At 42.0% G+C, this 23,237-nt stretch overlaps 1 protein-coding gene across 4 annotated transcripts in view; it reads right to left on the bottom strand.

Annotated features, from left to right (window-relative positions):
• Nucleotides 1–16,869: 16,869 nt before the first annotated feature.
• Nucleotides 16,870–23,237, bottom strand: part of fam120b (family with sequence similarity 120 member B) — a 30,485-nt gene continuing 24,117 nt past the window's right edge. For all 4 annotated transcript variants that reach the window (XM_079664114.1, XM_079664112.1, XM_079664113.1 and 1 more), the window contains 4 exons: nucleotides 22,455–22,661; nucleotides 22,146–22,281; nucleotides 18,183–18,378; nucleotides 16,870–17,750 (listed from right to left, as the gene is read on the bottom strand). In XM_079664114.1, coding sequence (XP_079520240.1) covers nucleotides 17,720–17,750; nucleotides 18,183–18,378; nucleotides 22,146–22,281; nucleotides 22,455–22,661 — 570 coding nt within the window. In that variant the 3' untranslated portion in view covers nucleotides 16,870–17,719. The remainder of the gene's footprint in view (nucleotides 17,751–18,182; nucleotides 18,379–22,145; nucleotides 22,282–22,454; nucleotides 22,662–23,237) is intronic.

Raw genomic sequence — 23,237 nt, 5'->3', positions numbered from 1 at the left:
GTTGTACTGTAGCTTTAATTGTATTTTCAAAGAAAATGCAATTGTGAGCAGGGCATGCTTTTTAAGCACTCTTCCTCAGTAAAGCATTCATGAAAATTCAAAGATTAGAACGTGCCGACTGCTAAATAATTGTTGCACATACTATGTTACATCAGCAAATCTAACTTAATAAAGAAAAAACAAAACGACTTATAATCATGTTTCATATTTTTGTTTTGAAGGATAATGTAAATGTAAACCTTTCCTGCATTCCAAAGTTTACTGTTTGACTACATAAATGCACCAGCATGCAACTGTTTCACTATGATATGTTACTTCAAGTGAACACAATACACAACAACAATATCCTTTGTGTTTTCAAATATCATTACGTTGAGTGAACCGAATGGAAACTAATGGTTGCCCTGAAGGTAGAAAATCAGTCCAAAACTTATGGTATGTTTTTGGAAAATCTTTGCTACTTAAGTCAATTGCATGATAAAACCACAGGAATTATGTCTTTACGGTCATGACGGCCATTATTTCATCAAACAGGATTCCTGTTTTGCAAAAGTGAACTATTCTCACAAACATGCTGACATGTTAAATGGTTATTTTATAGTGATGTGAAAAAAGAGCCTCTGTGGTTTATTGTCACATTGTTTCACTGATGCTAGAGACATCTTTCCAGTCCACGCAGCATCACAGTCATGAGGAATCTGTGTGTGTTCATGTGTATGTCCTTCAGGTTCTCCAAAGCTTAATGACAAGGCTGCCTCTATCACACACACACACACACACACACACACACACACACACACACACACACACACACACACACACACACACACACACACACACACACACACACACACACACACACACACACACACACACACACACACACACACACACACACACACACACACACACACACACACACACACACACACACACACACACACACACACACAGTTCCTCTCAGATACATGCTAAAGAGAGACGGTGACTCATTTGTACTATTTAAGGTTTCTGTGAGAGTTTGTTCTTCCTTTCTTGTCCTTGTTTAGCATCTACTCATCTTCTGGGTGTGTGTGGGCCTTTTCCCCTCTCTCATTAACTCTAGATCTCATTCAAACACACTTTCTCTCTTGTGTTCATGCATAATTATTCATGCAGATTAGGTGGACAAATCTCAAAATGTTATTGACACATACAAAAATTACTTGCATCTCTGCTAATTGAAGGTAAATGAGGAATTATTTGTTTCTGTGGGTCTACTGCTTTCTATTTTGTTCACTACCACTCTGATGATGTCGGACTGATGACCAGATCTCACTAGATACTTCAAAATAAAATAAAACAATCAGTCTCCATGATAAGAAGATATGATTGGATCAAATGCTACTTATTCCACAAGGATCAAATAAATTATTTAGGCTTTCTATACGTTCTCACAAAAATAAAAACAGTAGATTGTTTGCTATTAGCATTCAAAATGAACCATAACAACAAAGTTTGAAAATAAAGCCTTTTCTGAAATGCTGGACTTTAGTGCACACAACAACTAAATGTGGACTGAAGGCAAATTATGCATAACAAAATTGTCATCAAAAAATAACTGAGAGACAGGACAAAGAGAGGATGGTTGACTCGAGATTGTGTGTGTGTGTGTGTGTGTGTGTGTGTGTGTGTGTGTGTGTGTGTGTGTGTGTGTGTGTGTGTGTGTGTGTGTGTGTGTGTGTGTGTGTGTGTGTGTGTGTGTGTGTGTGTGTGTGTGTGTGTGTGTGTGTGTGTGTTTGCGGGTGGGTGTTTGTCAGTCCCATGTTAAAGGGAAGTGTCTGTGCTAATCAAAGAGCAGAATGAGGTGACATGTACCTGCTGAAGAGCTATCAGCTTTTTTACTGTGCTATTATCCTCAACCACACAGAGACAGTGTGTGTGTGGTATGTGTTGGTGGCATTTATCAGACCCGCATACATGTTTTCCACCTTAAAACTTTAATTTGGATGGGCTCTTTTGTGTTTGTCCACAGGTTGAAGACAGTTCTGCAGACTAATTCAATCTAGTCTTCTAAATTCCTCCAAAGGTGCATGAGTCCAGTTGGAAAAAGATGACCTGGCAACACATGGGGTGCACCTCACCAGTGAAACGTCGACATCCTCTCTCGTCTTTTTCCCTGTGATCAAAGAGTTTCCAGTCAGGCATTTACAGCCATGACTTGTGATTTACACAGAGGAAGACGCCACCGTGGTGTGACCGACTTTAAAAGGTCAGTTAAAATGCTCCTTTTCCATTAGTTTCTCTCAGACAACGCTGCATTTTCAAAGTAGAATTTCTAGGAAATTGTCATGATGAATTAAAGCCGTTTTATGCAAACACTGCAACACAGAACTTAGAAATGTGGAAATGTAAATGTACAAAAAATGTGGACCGGACATCCGACATGTGTCACATGCCAACCACCCAATAGTATCAAGTCTAATTGAAACCATGTGGGAAAAGAGGCAGCAAGCAATGGGGTGTGTTGATAACATAATGTAGCTCACACAAAGCCTGAAGAGAAACAAATCATGCAAAGGTAAAGAAGAAGAGACATGTACATGTAAAGATCTCTATTCGGAGAAACTTCTGTCTGTAAGGGCTGTAACTTGAAATCTTCTTACAAACCTGACTATAATCGCAGTGTAAACCACATCATGTCGTGCCTCCTGTTCACTCCATGCAGGCGCCAACCCTTACCTAAACCACACAAAGTATTTCCAGTAACTGAGAGTGGGTCATACAATCTCTTGTTGTGTGTGAAAGGGAAGGTACCAACAGTGCGCGGACCTGATCCTCTGGGTTATTGTTCATGTAAGAAAATGACGTAAGATAATGGGTGACAATGTGTTTACTTTACACCCCAGTTAGTTTGAATTGCTGCGAAATGGATGGACTGGCAAAATTTCCTTGAACATATATAAGAAACAAGTAACATACAGAGTTACACAGACAGCTAAAAACAAGCAATGCACTCCTTTACTGAGATACATGTTGTATAGAAAACCACCTGTTGCTTCACAGTATAACACAAACAGGATGTTAACTAGCCATATGCTGCTATATAGTCAATTGTAGTTGCAAGTACTGCATGTTGAAGTATAAAAAGAAACAGCACAAGGAATACATGACAAGATATCAGAATATGTAAGAACAGTCATTTGTTGAACAAGACGTATTGGTGTGGAGCTGCAGATCAAAGAAGATTTCAGAAGTAATCGTCCCACAGGAGGATGAGCGGCCCCACATTGAGCTCTGGGATTTCCCTGTTATCCTGACCTTTGACCATGACCCCCTACACCCACCTCCATAACCTGCCTGCTTGTTAACCTGGCCGTCATGCATGTGACCCATCAGCACTTCAGAGGAAGTCCCAACACAAAGTCATCTGTGGCGGGTTAAACCGTTACTGAGATAAAGAGAATGAGAGAGGACGGCATGAACGAGACTGAAGGAAAGGAAGAAAGAGAAGCGTCATGATTCATGCATTAACACAGGAATGCAATTGAGGTGTGAAACAGGAACGATAGTTTCCAACAGCAAAGGGGGGGGGGGGGGGGGGGGGGGGGGCATGATGAGCATGCAACTCAGTTAGAAGGAAAATCCGCTGCAAAACAAAGTCCATGCGTGCAGTTGTTCCTTTGGTCTTGTAGGAAATAAAATTGAATATACATCAATGGAGATACAATTCAAGCAGCATCCATTGCAATATTCTGCTATTCCGCAAAAGCAGGCTGCAGAATTCCGTGAATATTCAACAAAGCTGTATAATGAGAGACTCAAATTATTAGTTTAGACACGATGTTAACAATGGATGACTGTAGCTATTTACTTCTGGAGACTTAGGCCTCATCGACACAGAGACAAAACGGGTTGTATCCGCTACAGTTCTCTATCATATAGAGCAGGGGTCGGCAACAGGCGGACCGTGGTCCATATCCGGACCCAGACGCCGACCTATACGGACCCGGACCTATAAACAATATATTAATAGGGGATTTCAATTTTGACGGGGTGATTCTATTTTGTCTGAACTGCCGACAGGGGGCGAAAGTACGGAGCCCCAGGGGACATGGAGAAGAAAAAAAAATGTATTTGAAAAAATATATATATATATGTTTTGTGAGATATCGCAAAACCTTTGCGAGATCTCGCAATACTTTTGCGAGATCTCACAAAACCCCGTTGCGGTTTGTAGACGGTCCCTAAGCACTCTTCTCCTTTCTCAAGTTGCAGATTGTGACCGATTCTTGATGTTTAGCTCGGATGATGGCGCGTATCGAACTGTTCTGATAAAAACGACTCTGTAGCTTGTTGTCTATCCTGCTATGATTGTAAAGTCATGTTGTTTGCATTTTTACAACGTTATGTTCATGAGTTATTGATCCGCGAAATTTGAATCTGTCAATAACTCAGCTCAGAGGGACGTGCATGTCCCCTCGCTCAGTGTTCTCTTGAGGTGTCTTCGCTTATGTGAAACCCTTTATATATACAGTCTATGTGTGAAACCCGTGCCTACTGCCAAGCACTGATGTTATATCTTTATATTTAAGGCCAAGCTCAAAGTAAAATCGATGAACCGCTCCATTGTTGTGGTTTCTGTGTTGCCGTAGCAGCCGAACTGACCAGGAAGTACATTGAGCAAAATGAAAAGTTTTGCTAGATCTCGCAAAAGTATTGCGAGATCTCGCAAAGGGGGTTTGCGACATCTCGCAAAACATTTATTTATATTTTTTTCTCAACATTTTTTTTTCTTCTCCATGTCCCCTAGGGGGCTCCGTACGAAAGAGACGAGTGAGCGATACAGGGAGATAAACACAGAAGAAGAGACGAGAGAGCGGCAGAGAGAAGCGGAGAGGAAAGCGAGTGAGAGAATAATTAGCGATACAGGGAGAGAAGCGGGGAGGAGAGTGAACAGGCGTTTTAGCGGCAGACAGGGAGAGACAAATAATTACACATCGCGCTCTCCAAGAAGAGGAAAGTGGACAGTGAGAACAGAGCTTTTAACCCTGAGTGGACTCATTCATGTTCATCCTGCCCACTGGGAGCACAGAACCAGTGTGTCTCATTTGTTCAGAGACCGTGGCGCTAATTAAAAGTGCCAAAAATACAAAGTGTTTGACCAAACATTCCCTCTCAAGTCAGAACTGAGGTCACAAAAAATAAGCAGTCTCAGAGCCCAATATGATCAAAAAAGGATCAAAATTCAAACTAAATATCGTTCCAGGGCAGGCTAACCAATGAGCACCTGCATGTGTATGAGAATGGCCCTGACACCATTTCAGCCCAGATTTAAACTCCTGGCAGGACAAGCTCGAGCTCAATTCTCGCACTGAATTAAAACAAAGTGAGTGAGGGAATGCAATATAAGAGGGAAAGAAAGAGAAACTTTAAAACTGTTCAATTGTTATGATGTGTAAAGACTGATATTGTTCTATAATCGTCTGAAACAGTTAAGTCATGATGTGAAACGGTTAACAAAGAAAAAGGGAAACTCAAGCTGCTGCTACACTTTATTTCATTTATCTAAAATCAAGCACTTTTAAGATGCACATATTTTCAAAAGCAATTTTATTTATTGTCTCCTATTTTATTTTTAAATGCAGCCAGAGAGGAACATTACACATATGCACAGTATTTACCGTATATTGTATCACTTCAATGTTAATTGACAATAAATATTGTTGTTTATGAATTGTACTTTCTTTCTTTGATTGGCAGTCAGTTGTTGATTACATGCAGATGTTGATAAAGCTACAGGATACTTCAATATATATCACACTAATTCATAAAGCAACTTCGTTGAATTTTAGTTGAATACCCCTGGTATAGACGGTTCATCCACACGAGGCCCACAAGGAAACGCGGATAACGATAACGGCTCCCAAGGTGGGTAGATCTGCGGACGAAACGCACTGGGGGGCCAAACGGCTCCGTGTGTACGCCCTATACGATAATTTCCCGATAACGATGAAGCCATAGCCCCGCCTCTCCCCACCTCTGCTGCTCACCCCCCGCGTCACCCGCGTCATTGCGGATGTGTTTCGCCAACAACAACAACAACAATGGCGTATCACAGGGTTGCTTTCGTGCTCCAGACGCTACTGACCATGCTACAGATGTTAGCGCAAAATCTACATGAACTACATGTTGCTAAATCCACTGCGGAGAATAAACAGAAGGGCAACCAGGCAACCCTGGCAACCATGCTCGGGGGGTCTTATTCGCTGCTTTTTGTTTTTTTTATGGCGGAAGTAAAGCGCCACTTACAGGCCCGGAATATGTACTACAGCGTCTCCAGCAAGCGGTCTCGTGTCGACGTGCACGTTTCTGGTGCCGATTCCGTGTGGATGGAAGACTTTTTTTATATCGACCTCGGTTAGTTTTCGTTTTCGTCTCCGTGTGGACAGGGCCTAAAGCTCTTGTTATGTCATGCTTCGGTACAGTTGAAAAATGTTTTTAGCTTTACTTGATCAGTGATGCTTTACATATGTAAGCTGTCACTGGAACAATGAGCAGTGAGGAAAAAAATAAATAACAGACATCACTTTTTAATTGCAATTTGGTGGTACTTGTGCTTATTAGTATAACTATTTGCTACAGTGCATTTACTAATGAATTAGAACGTTTTGGGTAACTTAGTGTACGCTTGGTCTTTACCATCTCCTGAGGGAATGATGTGGCTCTTGTGTTGCTTAATGTATGACAGTCCAGTTGCAAGCTGCAAAATCAAAACAGTGACAGTTGAGGAGCTGAGGAGAGCTGAGAAGAGTATGCTGATAACTTCCTACAGGATCCACAGTTTACATAAAAACAATAATTATAGTAATATATGTAATCCTAGCTAAAGCAAATTCTTCAATAAATAAATGTTCCTGCTAATACTGTAACATAATCACTGTAATCACTGTTACATTTGGGACCCAATATTAGATGTTACGTGACACATACAGTATATTGCTGACTACACAATAACGAAACCTGACTGTAAAGTGACTTTCTGCCAATAAGAGACAAAAGAATGGATGTTTTTGTTCACCATTATGATGAACACAAAATAGCTGCAGATGGAAGCAGTCACTGTGACAAAACACAGCACACACAGCACACACACACACACACACACACACACACACACACACACACACACACACACACACACACACACACACACACACACACACACACACACACACACACACACACACACACACACACACACACACACACACACACACACACACACACACACACACACACACACACACACACACACACACACAGGCTCAATGTTTGAAGAATTTTACGAAAACACGGGCCAAACTGCTGACCTCAAATTAAATGCGTGCAAAGGACTGTGTGTGTGTGTGTGTGTGTGTGTGTGTGTGTGTGTGTGTGTGTGTGTGTGTGTGTGTGTGTGTGTGTGTGTGTGTGTGTGTGTGTGTGTGTGTGTGTGTGTGTGTGTGAGTGCGGTTTTAATGTCATAACGTGTCTATGACCTGGTGTGTTTTGGTAGATGTCAAACCAACGATATACAGTACTGACAGACGGACAAAATTCCTTTCTTGACCCGGTGGAGAATGAATTATCCATCTTTTTGCTCCAACCAGAACTAAACTAAAGATTTATATTTATAGTTGTAGGGGGTAAGGATGGATGTGTCTGAACAGTTGTCAGAAAACTGCACTAATTCCCCTAAACCCCAAGAACAGATGAAGACATTTGAGAAAAAGGTGGGAAAAGTAGAAGAGAAAACAGAGAAAGTGTTAATCTCTTAAAATAGAAAACAAATGTAAGATAGCAAGAAAAAATGTACAATTACAGAAGTGGAAAGTTGACTGAGGCTACAAGTGTTTGCAGCAGGAACACACACACCAGATGTTCTACACAAGTTGCTTATGTACAGAATGCAGAGAAACGTCTTGGTTAACCATGACTAGTTGACAATGTGATCACTAATTTGTTAGTAAGCTGGGTTTGCTAAATATTTTTCTATGTTTCAACTGTTATTGCACAATATTACACCCCCCCCCCCCCCCCCGGCAAACACAGAGATTTGTTGTGTTGTTCTGCATCTTTTTCTGTATCTGTCAAAAAAAGACATCACGACAACTGCTCAGCACAAAGCCAAGAAACTAAAAGCAGAAGCTCCAGAATCTGTGCTCACTGAGACCCTGGATACTAGACTAAACTACTGCATGTACAAATAAGTCGTCATTGTCAGTTCAAGCTGAGAAATAGAGTTTGAAATTGGGACAATGGGCTTTCAAAGTGCCTGCATCAAAAAGTGCAAGTCAAATAAATACTCCTTTGAAGAATAGATTTGAAAATGAATTTGCTGATGAATTGAAAACCTGTGAACTTGAGTTTGGTTGTACTCAACATATACAGTATGACATGATAGGATCACACATTTATTGTCATATAATGATTAAGAGGGATTCATTTTGTCAGTCCATACATTTTATTTCAGGAAAACCCGACTTATATGTATTATTATTACCTTTAAACATCTATTGTTTTTTTTATGTTGATGATGGACAATGTAAATTCAGTCTTGAATTATTCAGTAATTTTCAAAGTAGTCAGCATTCACTCATAAAATTATTACTTATGGAAAATATAACATGACATGTAGGCATGTCTCTTTGTGGAGACAGTGGGAGAAAAATTGAAATGGGAAAGAATTTAGATGGTTGACTTGAAACCGAGATCATAATTTGGACTCAAACACGAATACACTGCAGTTAGTCCCTTACTGACGTATTAGGAGATCCCTGTGTGTGAGTGTGTGTTGTGTGTGTGTTTTTAATGCTGTACTACTACACAGAAACTGGTTGTTAACTTAAAATGTTTTCCAAAGTGACTTCTGATGTCTTTATATATCTGTAAAACATCTACTAACAGCACTATAAATGACTTACAGAGCCTTACAAGATGTAACTGAACTTTATAATATCCCACCATCAATAACACCCATCATGTACTGAGCTGATGTATGATCCCCACACACACACACACACACACACACACACACACACACACACACACACACACACACACACACACACACACACACACACACACACACACACACACACACACACACACACACACACACACACACACACACACACACACACACACACACACACACACACACACACACACACCATCAATAACACCCATCATGTACTGAGCTGATGTATGATCCCCACACACACACACACACACACACACACACACACACACACACACACACACACACACACACACACACACACACACACACACACACACACACACACACACACACACACACACACACACACACACACACACACACACACACACACACACACACACACACACACACACACACACACACACACACACACACACACACACACAGCAATGTGACAACCCAAATGTACTGCCCTGGATGAGGAAATCAATTTAGGAGATGCTTTGCAGACAAACAAGCCACCCGATACGGGGCAGCAGGTTCCAATTAAAACATGTCTACTGTTTATACTTCTGAATCTGTGAGTTGCTGACAGCTGTTTGTGTGATTCCATTGAAGTGCAAAATTGAAAAACTACACTTTTAAAATGAGGGCTTATGGGCAATTCTTTATTTATTTAACTTCATTGATTTTTCTTTGACTTGGTTCTGGTAAAGGTTTGTGTTTCAGAAGTCAAAGGATATGGCGCTACTTCTAAACCTGTTAGAGTCTTTTCATTTCAAACTAAGGAGACAGCTTTCTGACATTAGCTGATTAAGCTCTCCTTTGCTGTTGGTTTTTGCTGTATAACTAACCAACATCCACCCTGCATAACCGTTTCTTTGGTTTTCACTGAATCATTTTCATTGCTGAACTACACACATTATTGGACTTTTATTTAAAGGGGACCTATCATGCAAAATCCACTTTGTGATGTCTTTTATACATAAATATGTGTCCCCGGTGCGTCGGGGAACTCCCGCAGCGTCAGAAAATAAAACCCTCTCTCTTTTCGTCCGTACCCAAATCTTTTAAAATCGGGTGTACAACGAGCGGATACAGATTTGCTGCCGATCTGACATCAAATCGGCAGCAGATCCACAGAAAGTTGCTATCAGAAACAATGCCTGACGTGTTTTGGACGTAATCTCGTCTTTGTTTACATTAGCAAGCCTCGCTAACACTCAGAGCTCATGTGTTTAAAAAGCAGGAAATAAAAAAAGGAACTCACCTTGTGATAAACCCGCAAGAGAAAATGCATTTGAGCAAATAATCTTTGATGTGGTTTAGAACAGGATGGCGTTTTATCACAGCAGAATTTAACTTTATCTTTATTTAATTCTGATCAGGCATTAGCTCCGCCTTTTTTTCTCAAGCTAAGGACCAAAAATCCGCGTTTCTCTAAAAGGGCTGCAAAAGAGGGGTATGAGCCGTATGAGGCATGGCTGCAATGGGTGAACTGTTTGGTATTTTAAGCAAAAAACTTCACAGACATGTTTTGTATAGGTATGGCCCAACAATATATTTTTCAAATATAGCATAATAGGTCCACTTTAAAGTAAGCTGAACTATTTTTACAACATCACTTGTCCTATCCTTGAACACTTGTTTTTTTACTTCTACATCACCAATGTGTTATGCCACAGAGCAGCATTCCTTTTCTTTAAACCCCAACGTTTGTTTTGTGTTAACCCTATAGTAACATAAATTACATTTGTTTCAAGTGATTCTCTTGCATGGACTCCTTGTCAGGGAAGAGATAGTGAGAGGAGATGGCAAACACATTAGAGAACACACACACACACACACACACACACACACACACACACACACACACACACACACACACACACACACACACACACACACACACACACACACACACACACACACACACACACACACACACACACACACACACACACACACAAAAGAAATGGGGGTCCCAGGAGAGTGTCTCTGAGGAGATGGGCTGACATATGGCCAGCAGACCACTGCACTGGGTGGAGCAGGGTGTGTGTGTGTGTGTGTGTGTGTGTGTGTGTGTGTGTGTGTGTGTGTGTGTGTGTGTGTGTGTGTGTGTGTGTGTGTGTGTGTGTGTGTGTGTGTGTGTGTGTGTGTGTGTGTGTGTGTGTGTGTGTGTGTGTGTGTGTGTGTGTGTGTGTGTGTGTGTGTGTGTGTGTGTGTGAGGGTGGGGCTGCTGCATGGTCTGACTGAGGGTACAGATGAATGGACCAGTGGTTAGAGGCAGTTGAAACTCAATATTAATTTCCACTGTTGCTGCCCTGCTGCTGCTTGTGTTTGTGTGTAAACAAAGAATATTGTCTTTGTGAATTAACTTTGAATATAACTGCTAACATTTTCTCACCTTCAAACTTTACAGATGTATTTCAACCACAAATAATGATAATAAAATCATTGAAAATAGTTCGTTTCTCAAGCTTCCCTAAGGCCAAAAATACTTAAACAAAACCAAACACTTTCAGCAAGAGCTAAAGGAGGCATTTTAAGAAAAATAACCAAAGCAACAATTTATGTAACTAATTAATTTCTTCGTATTATTAAATGTTTAGATTAACACTGATTTAAATACAACACAAGTCAAGTTTCTCCATGTTTTATTTTCTCTGTTAAAAAGTGTATGTAGATATTTCTATCTTTGTCTTTAAATGGTGTATTGTAAAATGTTGTGTGTCCTGCTGTGTAAATGGTGAGATTGGGTTAGTAGGACAATGACCTCAGTCAGCTACAGTATGAAAAAAAAGTGTGTGAATGTGGAGAATAAAAGAGAAACGGGATAACGTAGGAGTGGGTCGTCTTGAAAAGGTCAATCTCATTTCATCAACATGTGGGAATTCCTCCACTCTGCCAGTCAATTCCTAAACATAAACACACACACACACACACACACACACACACACACACACACACACACACACACACACACACACACACACACACACACACACACACACACACACACACACACACACACACACACACACACACACACACACACACACACACACACACACACACACACACACACACACACACACACACACACACACACACACACACACACACACACACACACAGAGCCAGGGGTTGTTTGACGGGCTATTTGACTGAATGGCCTATCACCATGGTTACAGCAGCACTCCATCAGTCCATTCAAGGAACAGATGGCCGATGTGCAACAGGAGGCATATGTTTCAATGAACACACACACGTATTCACACAGGGGACAGACACACAAACACACACCCACAACACATACACACATACACACACTCACACACACACATACACAGACACACACATGCATGGATGCGCCCCCGCTCAGAGGGAGGGTATTGAACAACCAGCAGCATATGTTCCACTAGTCAGAGAGCATTCATTCAAGGACAGAGAGAGAGGAGAGGAGAGGAGAGAAGGGGGGGGGGGGGTTGGAGATACGCAGCAGAGGCAAAAGAGCGAGGGAGAGATGGGTGGAGGTGGAAAGAGATAAAAGAGGATGAGAGGAGTAAGGGAGGGAGCTGATTGGAGGAGCAGAGGGAGGGCGGGACAGAGAGCCACCACTGGACCCAAACAGTGTATGAGCTGATGTTGACCTGGTGGTGAAGAGAGAGGCCACGCCCCCTTTTATGTGCAGTGAAAACCTCAAGACACCTGGTGAGTGTTTTCAGCCGATTCGATGAGTATTATCTGTGGTTATTAGACTCAAATAACTGGTATGTTTTATCATCTTCTCACTCAAAGACGTCCCGTGTGAAACATTGCTTTACATTTCATTAAGCTGGCTTTTATCCAAAGCGTCTTTCAGTAAGTGCAATCAACCATGAAGACACAAACCAAGAACAGCAGGAACTCCTGCAAGAACATTAGCTCTCAATACGCCACACTGTTCTAGGTGCGACATATAGAAATGAGAAGTTTGTTGTTCGTTTTTTAAGTTGTTAGCCAAGGTGCCGTTAAACCAGACTACATTTTCAAGGTAAACCAGACATTTTTAATCATGTTATTTTATCTTTTTAACACAGTTGGATATTTAAAATAAAGGTTGTAAAAGAGCTGCCAATTAAATAGGCCTGGTTTAGTTTGAGTTACTCAAACACACACATGCACAAAGCAGTCTGGGAGTTGTTCCCTCTGTGTTTTGGCCTCAGCTAAAGAAAGACGTTTGTATTTATAGTCTCTGCTGTAAATACAGAAGGGTTATATTTGCTCACTATGGCTCTGTGTATTTTTGGACGACTGTGTCAATTTGGTGCGTGCGAAAAAAACAACAAAAGAGCCATTACTGTGGCCAAGATTCTTTCTTTGTGTATTTACACACACACAGAGAAACACACACACACACACACACACACACACACACACACACACACACACACACACACACACACACACACACACACACACACACACACACACACACACACACACACACACACACACACACACACTTCAACCAAGAAAACAAACGGCCATCTTCTCTGCATGTGAATTCCACAACAGCTTTGAGGAATAAAGACACATCATTTTATAAATACAGGGGTTCATTGAGACAAAAGAAAGATTTGCAATATTCATAAAATGTGTTTAACAGGTTTTCCGATTCTTATGCTCACTCTGTATCTTAAGAGTAAACACCCATTTGAAGGTGCTTGTTAACTAACTAGAACATGTGTAATTCCCCGTATAATAATAACAATTACACTCGCTGACAGCATGCTCATGTGTTAACAGGTGGTGTTGTAGTTCAGGTAAATTGCTGTCTTCTCTCAAGTTTTCTCCCAAAATGCTGTTATTGGACGCTGCAGAATTTGAACAAAGGAGCATTATCCATCTCACATCACTTACTGGTAACCATTTGCTGATTAACACAAAAAAGTACAGCTGAGGATGATGAGAAAATATTAGGTACGGACAACATAAGTAAATTACACGTTTCAACCACGTGGAGATACTATTATGGGGTTACCAGAGACGGTCCACACCAGCGCACAACACTTACTAACAGCAAGAAGAAAAGTGTTTTGCTGCTCTGTATTCACTAACAGGGTGTTGGGCATGCACCTTCTGAACACTTTGATAGTTTCAAAAAATCTAACTAAGACAAGAATGGAGAAATCACCCGAAAACACGTTATGGGCTCTGCTATTATTTAGAGACTAGTTAATGGAAAATAAAATATGGCTAAAACATGTTTTGCAGCTCGGCCTATCCACTGTAGTACAATGCTTCACTATCTGCCGTTACTCCTTTCTGTTTCCCGGGAGTGTGCCATCCGTCATCTACCGTACTGTAGGCAGACTTATTATAGATAAGTACTTCACACAACCCCACTTCAATCAATCTGAACTATCCCTTTAAAATGATAAAAGTAAACTTCGTCATATCAAAACACATCATATCAAATACTACACCACACCTCACCTTCCCAGAGGTAAATGTGTGGATTCAGGAGCTCTGCCTCAAGGTGGCCTGGCTGCTTCGGGTAAAGTTTGTTGAAGTGGTTTAGTGGTCAGGATGGGACCCATTTAGGTGCCACCCATTGGACACCACAAGGGTTTAAATCAAATCCCCTTGGGGCAGCTGGGTAACACAGTTGGGTGCCTCGCTTGATGACTTTGGCAGGAAGAAAGCCTCAGAGACTTTAGATAAGACAGAGAGAGACTAAGACAGAAAAAAATGACAGCCTGTTGAGTGACTGTCACCGGAGGGGAAGGACGCCTGAGTCTATCCCAGGGAGGAGGCCTCGAAAGGGGGTTCAACTTTTTGCCTCCCTGCTGCTGGAGGGACCACGCCCAGACCTCCACCACACACACACACACACACACACACACACACACACACACACACACACACACACACAGACACACACACACACACACACACACACACACACACACACACACACACACACACACACACACACACACACACACACACACACACACACACACACACACACACACACACACACACACACACACACACACACACACACACACACACACACACACACACACACACACACACACACACAGGAAGCCGATCTGTCGGGCAGCCAACAGGGTTTCCTGTGGTTGAGGCAAGACTACCGACTCAAGATTGCTTGTGTTTTTACTCTTGTCTTCCCCTCCCCTCTTTACTCCACGTTCATCCTGTTTTCTCTATTCTTAGTCCTCCACCTCCATCTCTCTCCATCGACCACCCCTCTGGTGTGTTTCCTCCGCTCCTCATCTTCCTCTTCTCAATGTTTACCTTTCCTCTCTCCTTTACACTCCTTCGTTTCCGTCTTCCTTTTAGTTTACTTTCCCTCTTCCTCTCTTCTTAACCTTCCATCCTTTGCTTCCTCCTCCTGTTATTGTTATTATGTAGAAGGGGCTAATGGACCCGGATCATGTGTGTGTGTTGCCTGCCCCACCCTTATTGCCCCTCCTCATGGTACACACCCTCACTCCACTCACCACAGTCACTAACCTCAAAACGTGCACGCACGCACACTTTCTCTGTTGTTTCTTCTGCTGCCTGTAGAGTGAGAAGAAAAACAGGGAGTGGATGCTTTGGTCAAATCCCCTTAAAAACTCTAATATTCACTAAAGGGCTCTATTTCTGGTCCTCTAAGCCTAATACAACTTCAGAATGCAAATAACATGTTTAATTTTATTCTGTCACTTTTAGCAAAGATGCAACATCTCTTCAATACACGACTCTGTAATGAACTTATTAGTATTATTACTATTGGTTTCTCGTCATCAACAGCTTAATGTTCATATAACAGTCATATTTAAGAGTTTCCCTTCCAAATTATCATTTGTGTATCAACTACTCACTGTATTCTTCTTGCTTGACTCCTTTTTGAAAAAAACAGAGAAAAGTCTTATTAAAAATGTGGGGCTGCGTCAACAAGCAAGACCATATCAAAAGACTAACTTTTTCTCAGTTTTTGTATTGTTTGATCGTCATAAAAGGTATGAAATAAAATGTTTCCTTCAGAATTCAAGGTAACACAGGCTGGCAATTGGTAGACAAATGATCATTTTTGGAGTAAACTATTCCTATGAAGGGGTATTTGAGGGACACAAATGTACTATTCATTTTCATAGTGGAGTCTCGAGGTTCACATACCTCCAGTGTTGTTGGCGTTCATTATTTTAAGGATAAATCTTTTTTACATTGATAAGTGTGTATCTTCAGTGCATGTAAGATATATAGCTTAAAGCAGCCTGAATGTAGGCCTGTGTGACGAGTGTCATTGAACCTTAGGAGAGTTAAGCGATGTAACTCAGCCACGACAAACAGTCTCACTATCACTGTGTCAACACTCTGATTTCCCCTCAGATGTTTCCATCTGTTGAGAAATGTACTCTCACATTTCTTTAATGCTCTGCTTATAGGAAAACACACACACACACACACACACACACACACACACACACACACACACACACACACACACACACACACACACACACACACACACACACACACACACACACACACACACACACACACACACACACACACACACACACACACACACACACACACACACACACACACACACACACACACACACACACACACACACACACACACACACACACACACAGAGGAATGAGAGCACTCAGGCTGTGGAACTTTCTCTGCATCCTTTTCCTCTCCGGTGGGTTTTACGACGTTCACGGTGCTACAGGAAGACAGTCAGCTTGGCTGTAAAGGCTATACATTCCTCAACAACCCGACAATCCCACACACAGACACACACAGACACACACACAGACACACACAGACACACACAGACACACACAGACACAAACCACACACTCAGCTTAATGCAGTGAGCTTTTAATGTTGTCAGGTCGAATAGTGTCATCTGGTTCTGGGTCTTAATTGAATTCAAGAATAACATTTCATTACATGCACAGAATAAAAGTGGTTTTTCCAACAAGAAAGACCTCCATGTGTTTTCCGAGGAGACAGAAAGAAAACAAAAGATGTAACAATTCAAGGGAAAATGTCTTTAAGAGACACCAGTTTACGTATAACCTAATATCTATTGTATAAAGCGGCTCCTGGTATCAGTTTACAGAAGTGTGTCAATCTCTGGCGCTGAAGCCCTATCCCAGCCGATACTTGAAACCAGCGTTACTGTTGATCCAGTTGAAACCATTCCTTTAAAAGGATTATGCCACTGGACACACACAGCTTTTAAGATCTTTCTCTTTTTATTGTGAGAGATAAGAGGTAAAAACAGCCTTGAGGATTACCCATTAATCCATTTGAAGTGGCATTTCTGTGTTTGTTTGGGGAGTGCTCATGTATATTTAAAATGTGTTGTCACTGTGAGACAGTTAAATTGTCCTAAAATAAAGTAATGGCTTTAAAATTATTGACTTTAAAAGAATAAAATCTGTAAGGACAATTTCGAGCACAAAAAGACAAATTCAAGTTAAACTGGTAAATTGAATGATTTATTCCTAATCTCTTCATGCTGCCTCCTCCTAATCCCGTATATCTACCTTCTGCATCCTTTAGACAAACATTCCTGACGGGTTGATTCACTAATCAGTTTGTTCAGAGAAATTTGATTACTTTGCTCCTTTCATCACGTCTTCCCCATCCTCTTAACTCCTCAAATCCTCCCCTTTAATCCTCCTCGTCTCTCCACTCTGTTAGGGGTTATGTTCCTGGTGCAGGAGGCTGTGACCATCTGAGAGGAGAGGAGAGGAGAGGAGAGGAGAGGAGAGGAGAGGAGAGGAGAGGAGAGGAGAGGAGAGGAGGAACAATGACATTAGAGCAGATAAGTACAGAAGAAACATTGAAGAAGATGAAGAGCAGGCTGATCACTATAAACACTCATTCCTACCTATGTCCATTAAGCTTCTTAACATTCACATGTAATGAAATGTACTTTTTAAATGTTGGCCATGAGGGTTGTGCAATAGGTCGCCATTGTCAGTATGTGCGTCTGTGTATTGTGTTTGTTCAAACGGTGTATGAGTGATGATATGTGTATGTATTTGAATGTTTACTATGTTTGTATATGTACGTGGAACTGCAGGACGGAGTCCAGAACAAATGTCCTTACGGGGACAATAAAGTATATCGTATCGTATCGAACATCTGATTTCCACACGGTTACCTAGGAGCCAGCTGGTATCTGCCTCTGCTGCGATGCGATCGACCTCTGGGATGAGGGTGAAAATGTTCTCCTCTCGTTCCTCCTCCTCCTCTCTCCCACAGTCTTTCTCTGTTTTCACATTTATTAGGGTCTCCTCTTGCCTCCCTCCATCCTCCTCCGGTCGTCTCCCCTCTCTCGCTCCAGTTCCCCCCACCACCTGAAAGTGGAAAGTCCAAAAAAACATGTTTTATTACAATGAGCAATTTAGTCCTACTCGAACACACTGCTCTGCCAAAGTCAACTTCAGTTATCAGTGTTGTCTATGGTCGAAATGCAATGGGCTTTAGTGGTATGATGGGTATTTATCTTATATTATATTTATTGGGGACTAGGCTTGACATTTTTTATTTTCATAGTATACTTATTTTTTCTTGAAATGTTGACGTTATAGAGAAATTCTTTGTGCTTGATTTTCTGGCCACTTGAAGCGAGCAGGAAATAGAGATCATCTTGTGATGGAATAACACTAGTCCCAAAACCAAATGTGTACATTATTTAGCTAGACTGCCAATGAGTCCTCGCCTCTTGCTCTCGGACTAAGCCAATCCTGGAAGTAAACAATCATTTTAACTTTCTCAACTACACACATCTGTACAGTTTAGTGACTGCATCTTTCAACACCATTGAAGTCACAAACTCAGTGCACATGCAGAAATAAACTGCAGAGCCATGGGAGAGCAGCTACACTGGATTCACTGTTAAAGAGTGTAATTGCAAGGGCAGGCGGGCAGAGGAGATATTTGCTGAGGAGACTAAACATCAGGCCCGATTCCAAACAAAAACCAAACCGGGCCCTCAACGATACCACATAGCGCCACCACTGCTCTCACGCACACACAAGCTCTCTGTCTCACACACACTCTCACACACACTCTGTATCCCCACAGTTCTGTAGTAATGATTGGTGTCTGGGTCTGGCAGAAATGAAACACTGAGGTATAAAGAGTGTATAGCCTTCCATCTATAACACCAGAAACATCCTCATGAGACCCACTAAGGGTTGACTTGACAGTTTGGCGCAATTTGGAGACTCTGCGACAACATGGCAGGCAGAGATATGGATGAGGTTTACAAGGAACAGGGTTGAAAAGAAACTGCGGGTTCAGATTTCATAAATTACTGCTGAGTCGTCTTCTGACCACCGCACTGTGAAGGGAGAACAAGACAACCAAGTGAAGAGCATCATGCTCCAATCTCAGACACCATCCACTATCTGTCAACGGCCAATACTTTGGGGGATCCGTTGTAGCAAGCGGATATCCTGGCCAAGACTTACTCTACTGTGCATTGTTTACATCCTGATGAGCCGTTTGAGACACGAGAATGGAGTTGGTGTTGAATGGAAAAAACGACAGGATTGTTTTACAAGTAGCCATATTACCATAAAATAAAAAGCTGTTTCCAGGTCTTTCATTGATTGGTTGCACCTCTTTTACTTGTATCAGAGACTGATTTTTTTTAAATTGTATTCAACTAGTTATGATCACATTTTGAATTGCAATGGCCTGACCAAAGACAAAGTCTCTTGAGGGAATCGGGTAGGAGTTGTTTATCTGCATGCAACCAAAGGCTGCTTAAACCTGATTGGTAAATGCAACTCAGACTATAAAAGCTCAGTATACAGTCGCTTACAGGTTCTGCATTCATAAGCAGATATCTGAGATTGATCATATTCACAAAGGCCACACTAACACGAACAAAGTCGTAGATGGGTAAGGGTGAAAGGGTTTACAAATCTGTGAATAATACCAAGGAAAAGCTTCTGGAGAATGTCAAGGCTCTGTACGCAGCACCAGAAAGTGAATAACAGTGGAAAGAAACAGAGAGAAAGGGTTGAGAAAAAAAATCAAGAAAAATAAAAGGATGAGGAGTTATACGGAGGGGAACGACTGTGGGGAAGGGGAGCACAAAGAGGGGGGGGACAGAAGAGAGAGGCCTGTAATCAGTGAGTCTTGTTGTGAGTCTTAAAATAGAGCTCTCTATAAACAGAAGCCTACTATTACTAGTGCACTGACAAAGCACGTCTGGAGCTAAGTGTGCACGTGTGCGTGTGCACGTGCACAGGGTGGTATGCATTAAGGCCGCAGCACACATGGAGCTCGTTACAGCGCGGCCCTCTGGGTAATGTGGTTCGGTGAGGGGCACCAGAGAACTACAACCACAGATGAGCTGTCAGAGTGCAATGTTTGGCTCCAGCAGTATTTTCATCAGTTTTTCATTTCAGCCACAGCGTGTTTCTAACTTCTAACGAACACATCAATGTGGGATGTTTTACTTCTCTGTACTTCGGACAGTCATTCGAAATAAAGACTAGCTCCAAAACTAGAGCCACATCAGCATAAAACAATACAAACATCATAATTCCACTTTTATAATGTTTATAGAGGGACATCTTGCTTATTATTGGCTGGTTTACAGTATAAAAGTATGCATGGGAAGACAAAGAGGGTGACGTGCCACAAAGGTCTCCAGACAGATTTGCACAGGCTACGTTGTGGTTAAAGAATATGCATCTTAACCACTGGGCCACCAGGGCGCCCTACAAACACCCAAACATTTCTTAATTCAGGTCAAAACGTTTTCTCTCTTTGACCTTTATTTAACCAAGATGGTCACAAGATCAAAAACTCTTTTTCCAAAGAGTCCCAGCATAAATAGAACATAATTATGTTACACGAGAGAACAAAGAAAAAACATTTGGAGACGGAGTGAATTTTGAGTTAATTTTGAGTTAAAGTTAGGAAGGAGAATAAAATAATAGAGAATAGAATTGGGAGGGATGAAACCCTCTTTAATGGTCACACATGCAGAGCACACAGCAGACAGTGAAATGTGGCCTCTGCATTTAACCCATCCTAGTACCAGGAGTCTAGTACTAGGAGCAGTGGGCAGTTATTGTACAGCGCCCAGGGAGCAATGGCAGTGAGGGGGGAAGAGGGGTGTCCGGTGCCTTGCTCAAGGGCACCACGTCAGGGCAGGAGGTGAACTAGGACCTCTCCAAGTAGAAGTCCACACTCCATATTTAGGTCTGGGTGGGGACTTGAACCGGTGACCCTAAGGCTCCCAGTCAAAGCCCCTACTGACTGAGCCACTGCCGGACAGGCACAAATCACTTTTAAAGGTCCCATGTTATGCTTTTCCGGTTATTACCCTTCCCCTTGTGTGTTAAGTAGCTTTTTCTGCATGTAAACGGTCTGCAAAGTCACAAACCCTCAAAATATACCCTGTAGCGAGTAAAACTCTAACACAGGAAATACCTGTCTATGCTGCCCCAGAACGCCTCTCTGGAGATTTCTCTTTTTCCATTTTTTTGCTTCCTGAGTATAGTGACGTAACGATATCCAGGTCCAAATGGACCAAGCCGCGGAGCTCCTCACAAACACACACTCACTCAGCCTTATCTTTTCTCAGATGCAGCAACCAGGAAACGACACCAGTAATACAGCTCACACTGTCCACTCCTCGAGCCTCAAAAGGCGGAGCAGCAAGTAACGTCCCGCCAACACGGCACCCAGACCCCCACGCAGCATTCTCATCTGTTTGTCATTTTCTGGTGGCTAAAAAACACCTTTGTAACACATAAAAACTGATGTTCCGCTGTAACGGTGGTGGACTCATCAGTGGGCTCATAGGGAGGCGGGGGGGCAGGAGCTCCAACAAGCTGTTTAGGAGAGAGAGTGAATACACATACTATACAGAGATGCTGTATGAGAAACCAATGTGATTTGGGAACATTGAAGAATGTAAATCTATTCTAGTAGACCTCAACAATGGAAATATGATCAGTAGAAATGGCCATGTCACGGGACCTTTAAGACACATCTCAAGGATTCTCATTATCTGCCCTACTGAAAACAACTTGTAAAGTTAGCTAAGGTTGTAAATGGCTAGTGTTAATCTGAAATGATCAGTCTTGTGTCTCACCTGTGTGTCTGTCTCTGTTTGGGGGTCCAGGAGCTTGTTGTGGTGCTTTGGGTCTGGACTGCAGGACTCTGCCTCGGTTCCTGCACGTTTCTGTAAGTTTCTCTCTCAGGCAGAGAAATTGAGACAAACAGAACGGCTGGAGAGAGTCAGACAAAAACACACAATGGATTACATCTCAATATCAATCTTTTCATTTATTGTAAAAGTTTGCAACAGAAGACATCTGTGTAATATTTGTCTCTCCCCAAAATCATGCCACATACAACACAACCACACACATTCCCCTTTTTGTTTTCCGTCTCCACTCACATCGCGGTCCAGCAGCACAGTGTTGTCTGAGCCACTGTGAGCCAGCAGGTACTTTGAGTGGAACAGCCGTCCATCGAAGCTGCTCCAAGGCATGAGGGCGGCGCCGGGCAGCGGGCCGCCGCTCGCACAGTTAGCCCCCAACAGGTGGGCCAGCCCCCGGACGTAGAGGGAGCCAAGCTGCACCGCCCGACTGCACAGGACTGGCAACTGACAAAGAACATGGAAGAAATGTTTGGTTTTACATTTGGTTGTTAATTCATCTTCATCAGGAGGCTTGATAATTTGAGACTATGTGCCTTAAAGATAAGACAACTATGACTGCAGCAACAGTGGCTGTGTCTGAAATCACTCATTCATTTCCTACACACAATCCAGGGATAGCGGAATATGTAATCGGTGTAACAAAGGAAAACACTTTTGGATACTCAGATAATTTCTCTGTACTGTTACATAATAGCTGTTGCACAATTCATTCAATCCAGATCAATGTTAGTGGACAATACATCATAGATTAGCCAAAAAGAAAATTGTGTTGAGTTATTTGTTTACAAAATGCTTGGATTAATTCACAAGTGGAATTTTGTCTCACAATAAACACTTGTACTCCTTCTCCTCTCTTCAGTGTACCATTTATCCTTAAGTGCAATGCCTGATGGTATATAGCTTTCTTAGCATAGCTCTCCGCAGCATAGCATCATTTAAACAGTCTAGCTGTAGAGAGCCATCTGTTTCTTCAATATGCTTAGTGTCACCATCCAGAACGAATTTCTAAAATGTTTACTC

This window comes from Notothenia rossii, assembly GCF_949606895.1.
Source record: "Notothenia rossii genome assembly, chromosome: 2".
NCBI lineage: Eukaryota > Metazoa > Chordata > Actinopteri > Perciformes > Nototheniidae > Notothenia > Notothenia rossii.
The sequence above is the reverse complement of the archived record's forward strand: the minus strand, read 5'-3'. Positions and strand labels throughout refer to the sequence as shown.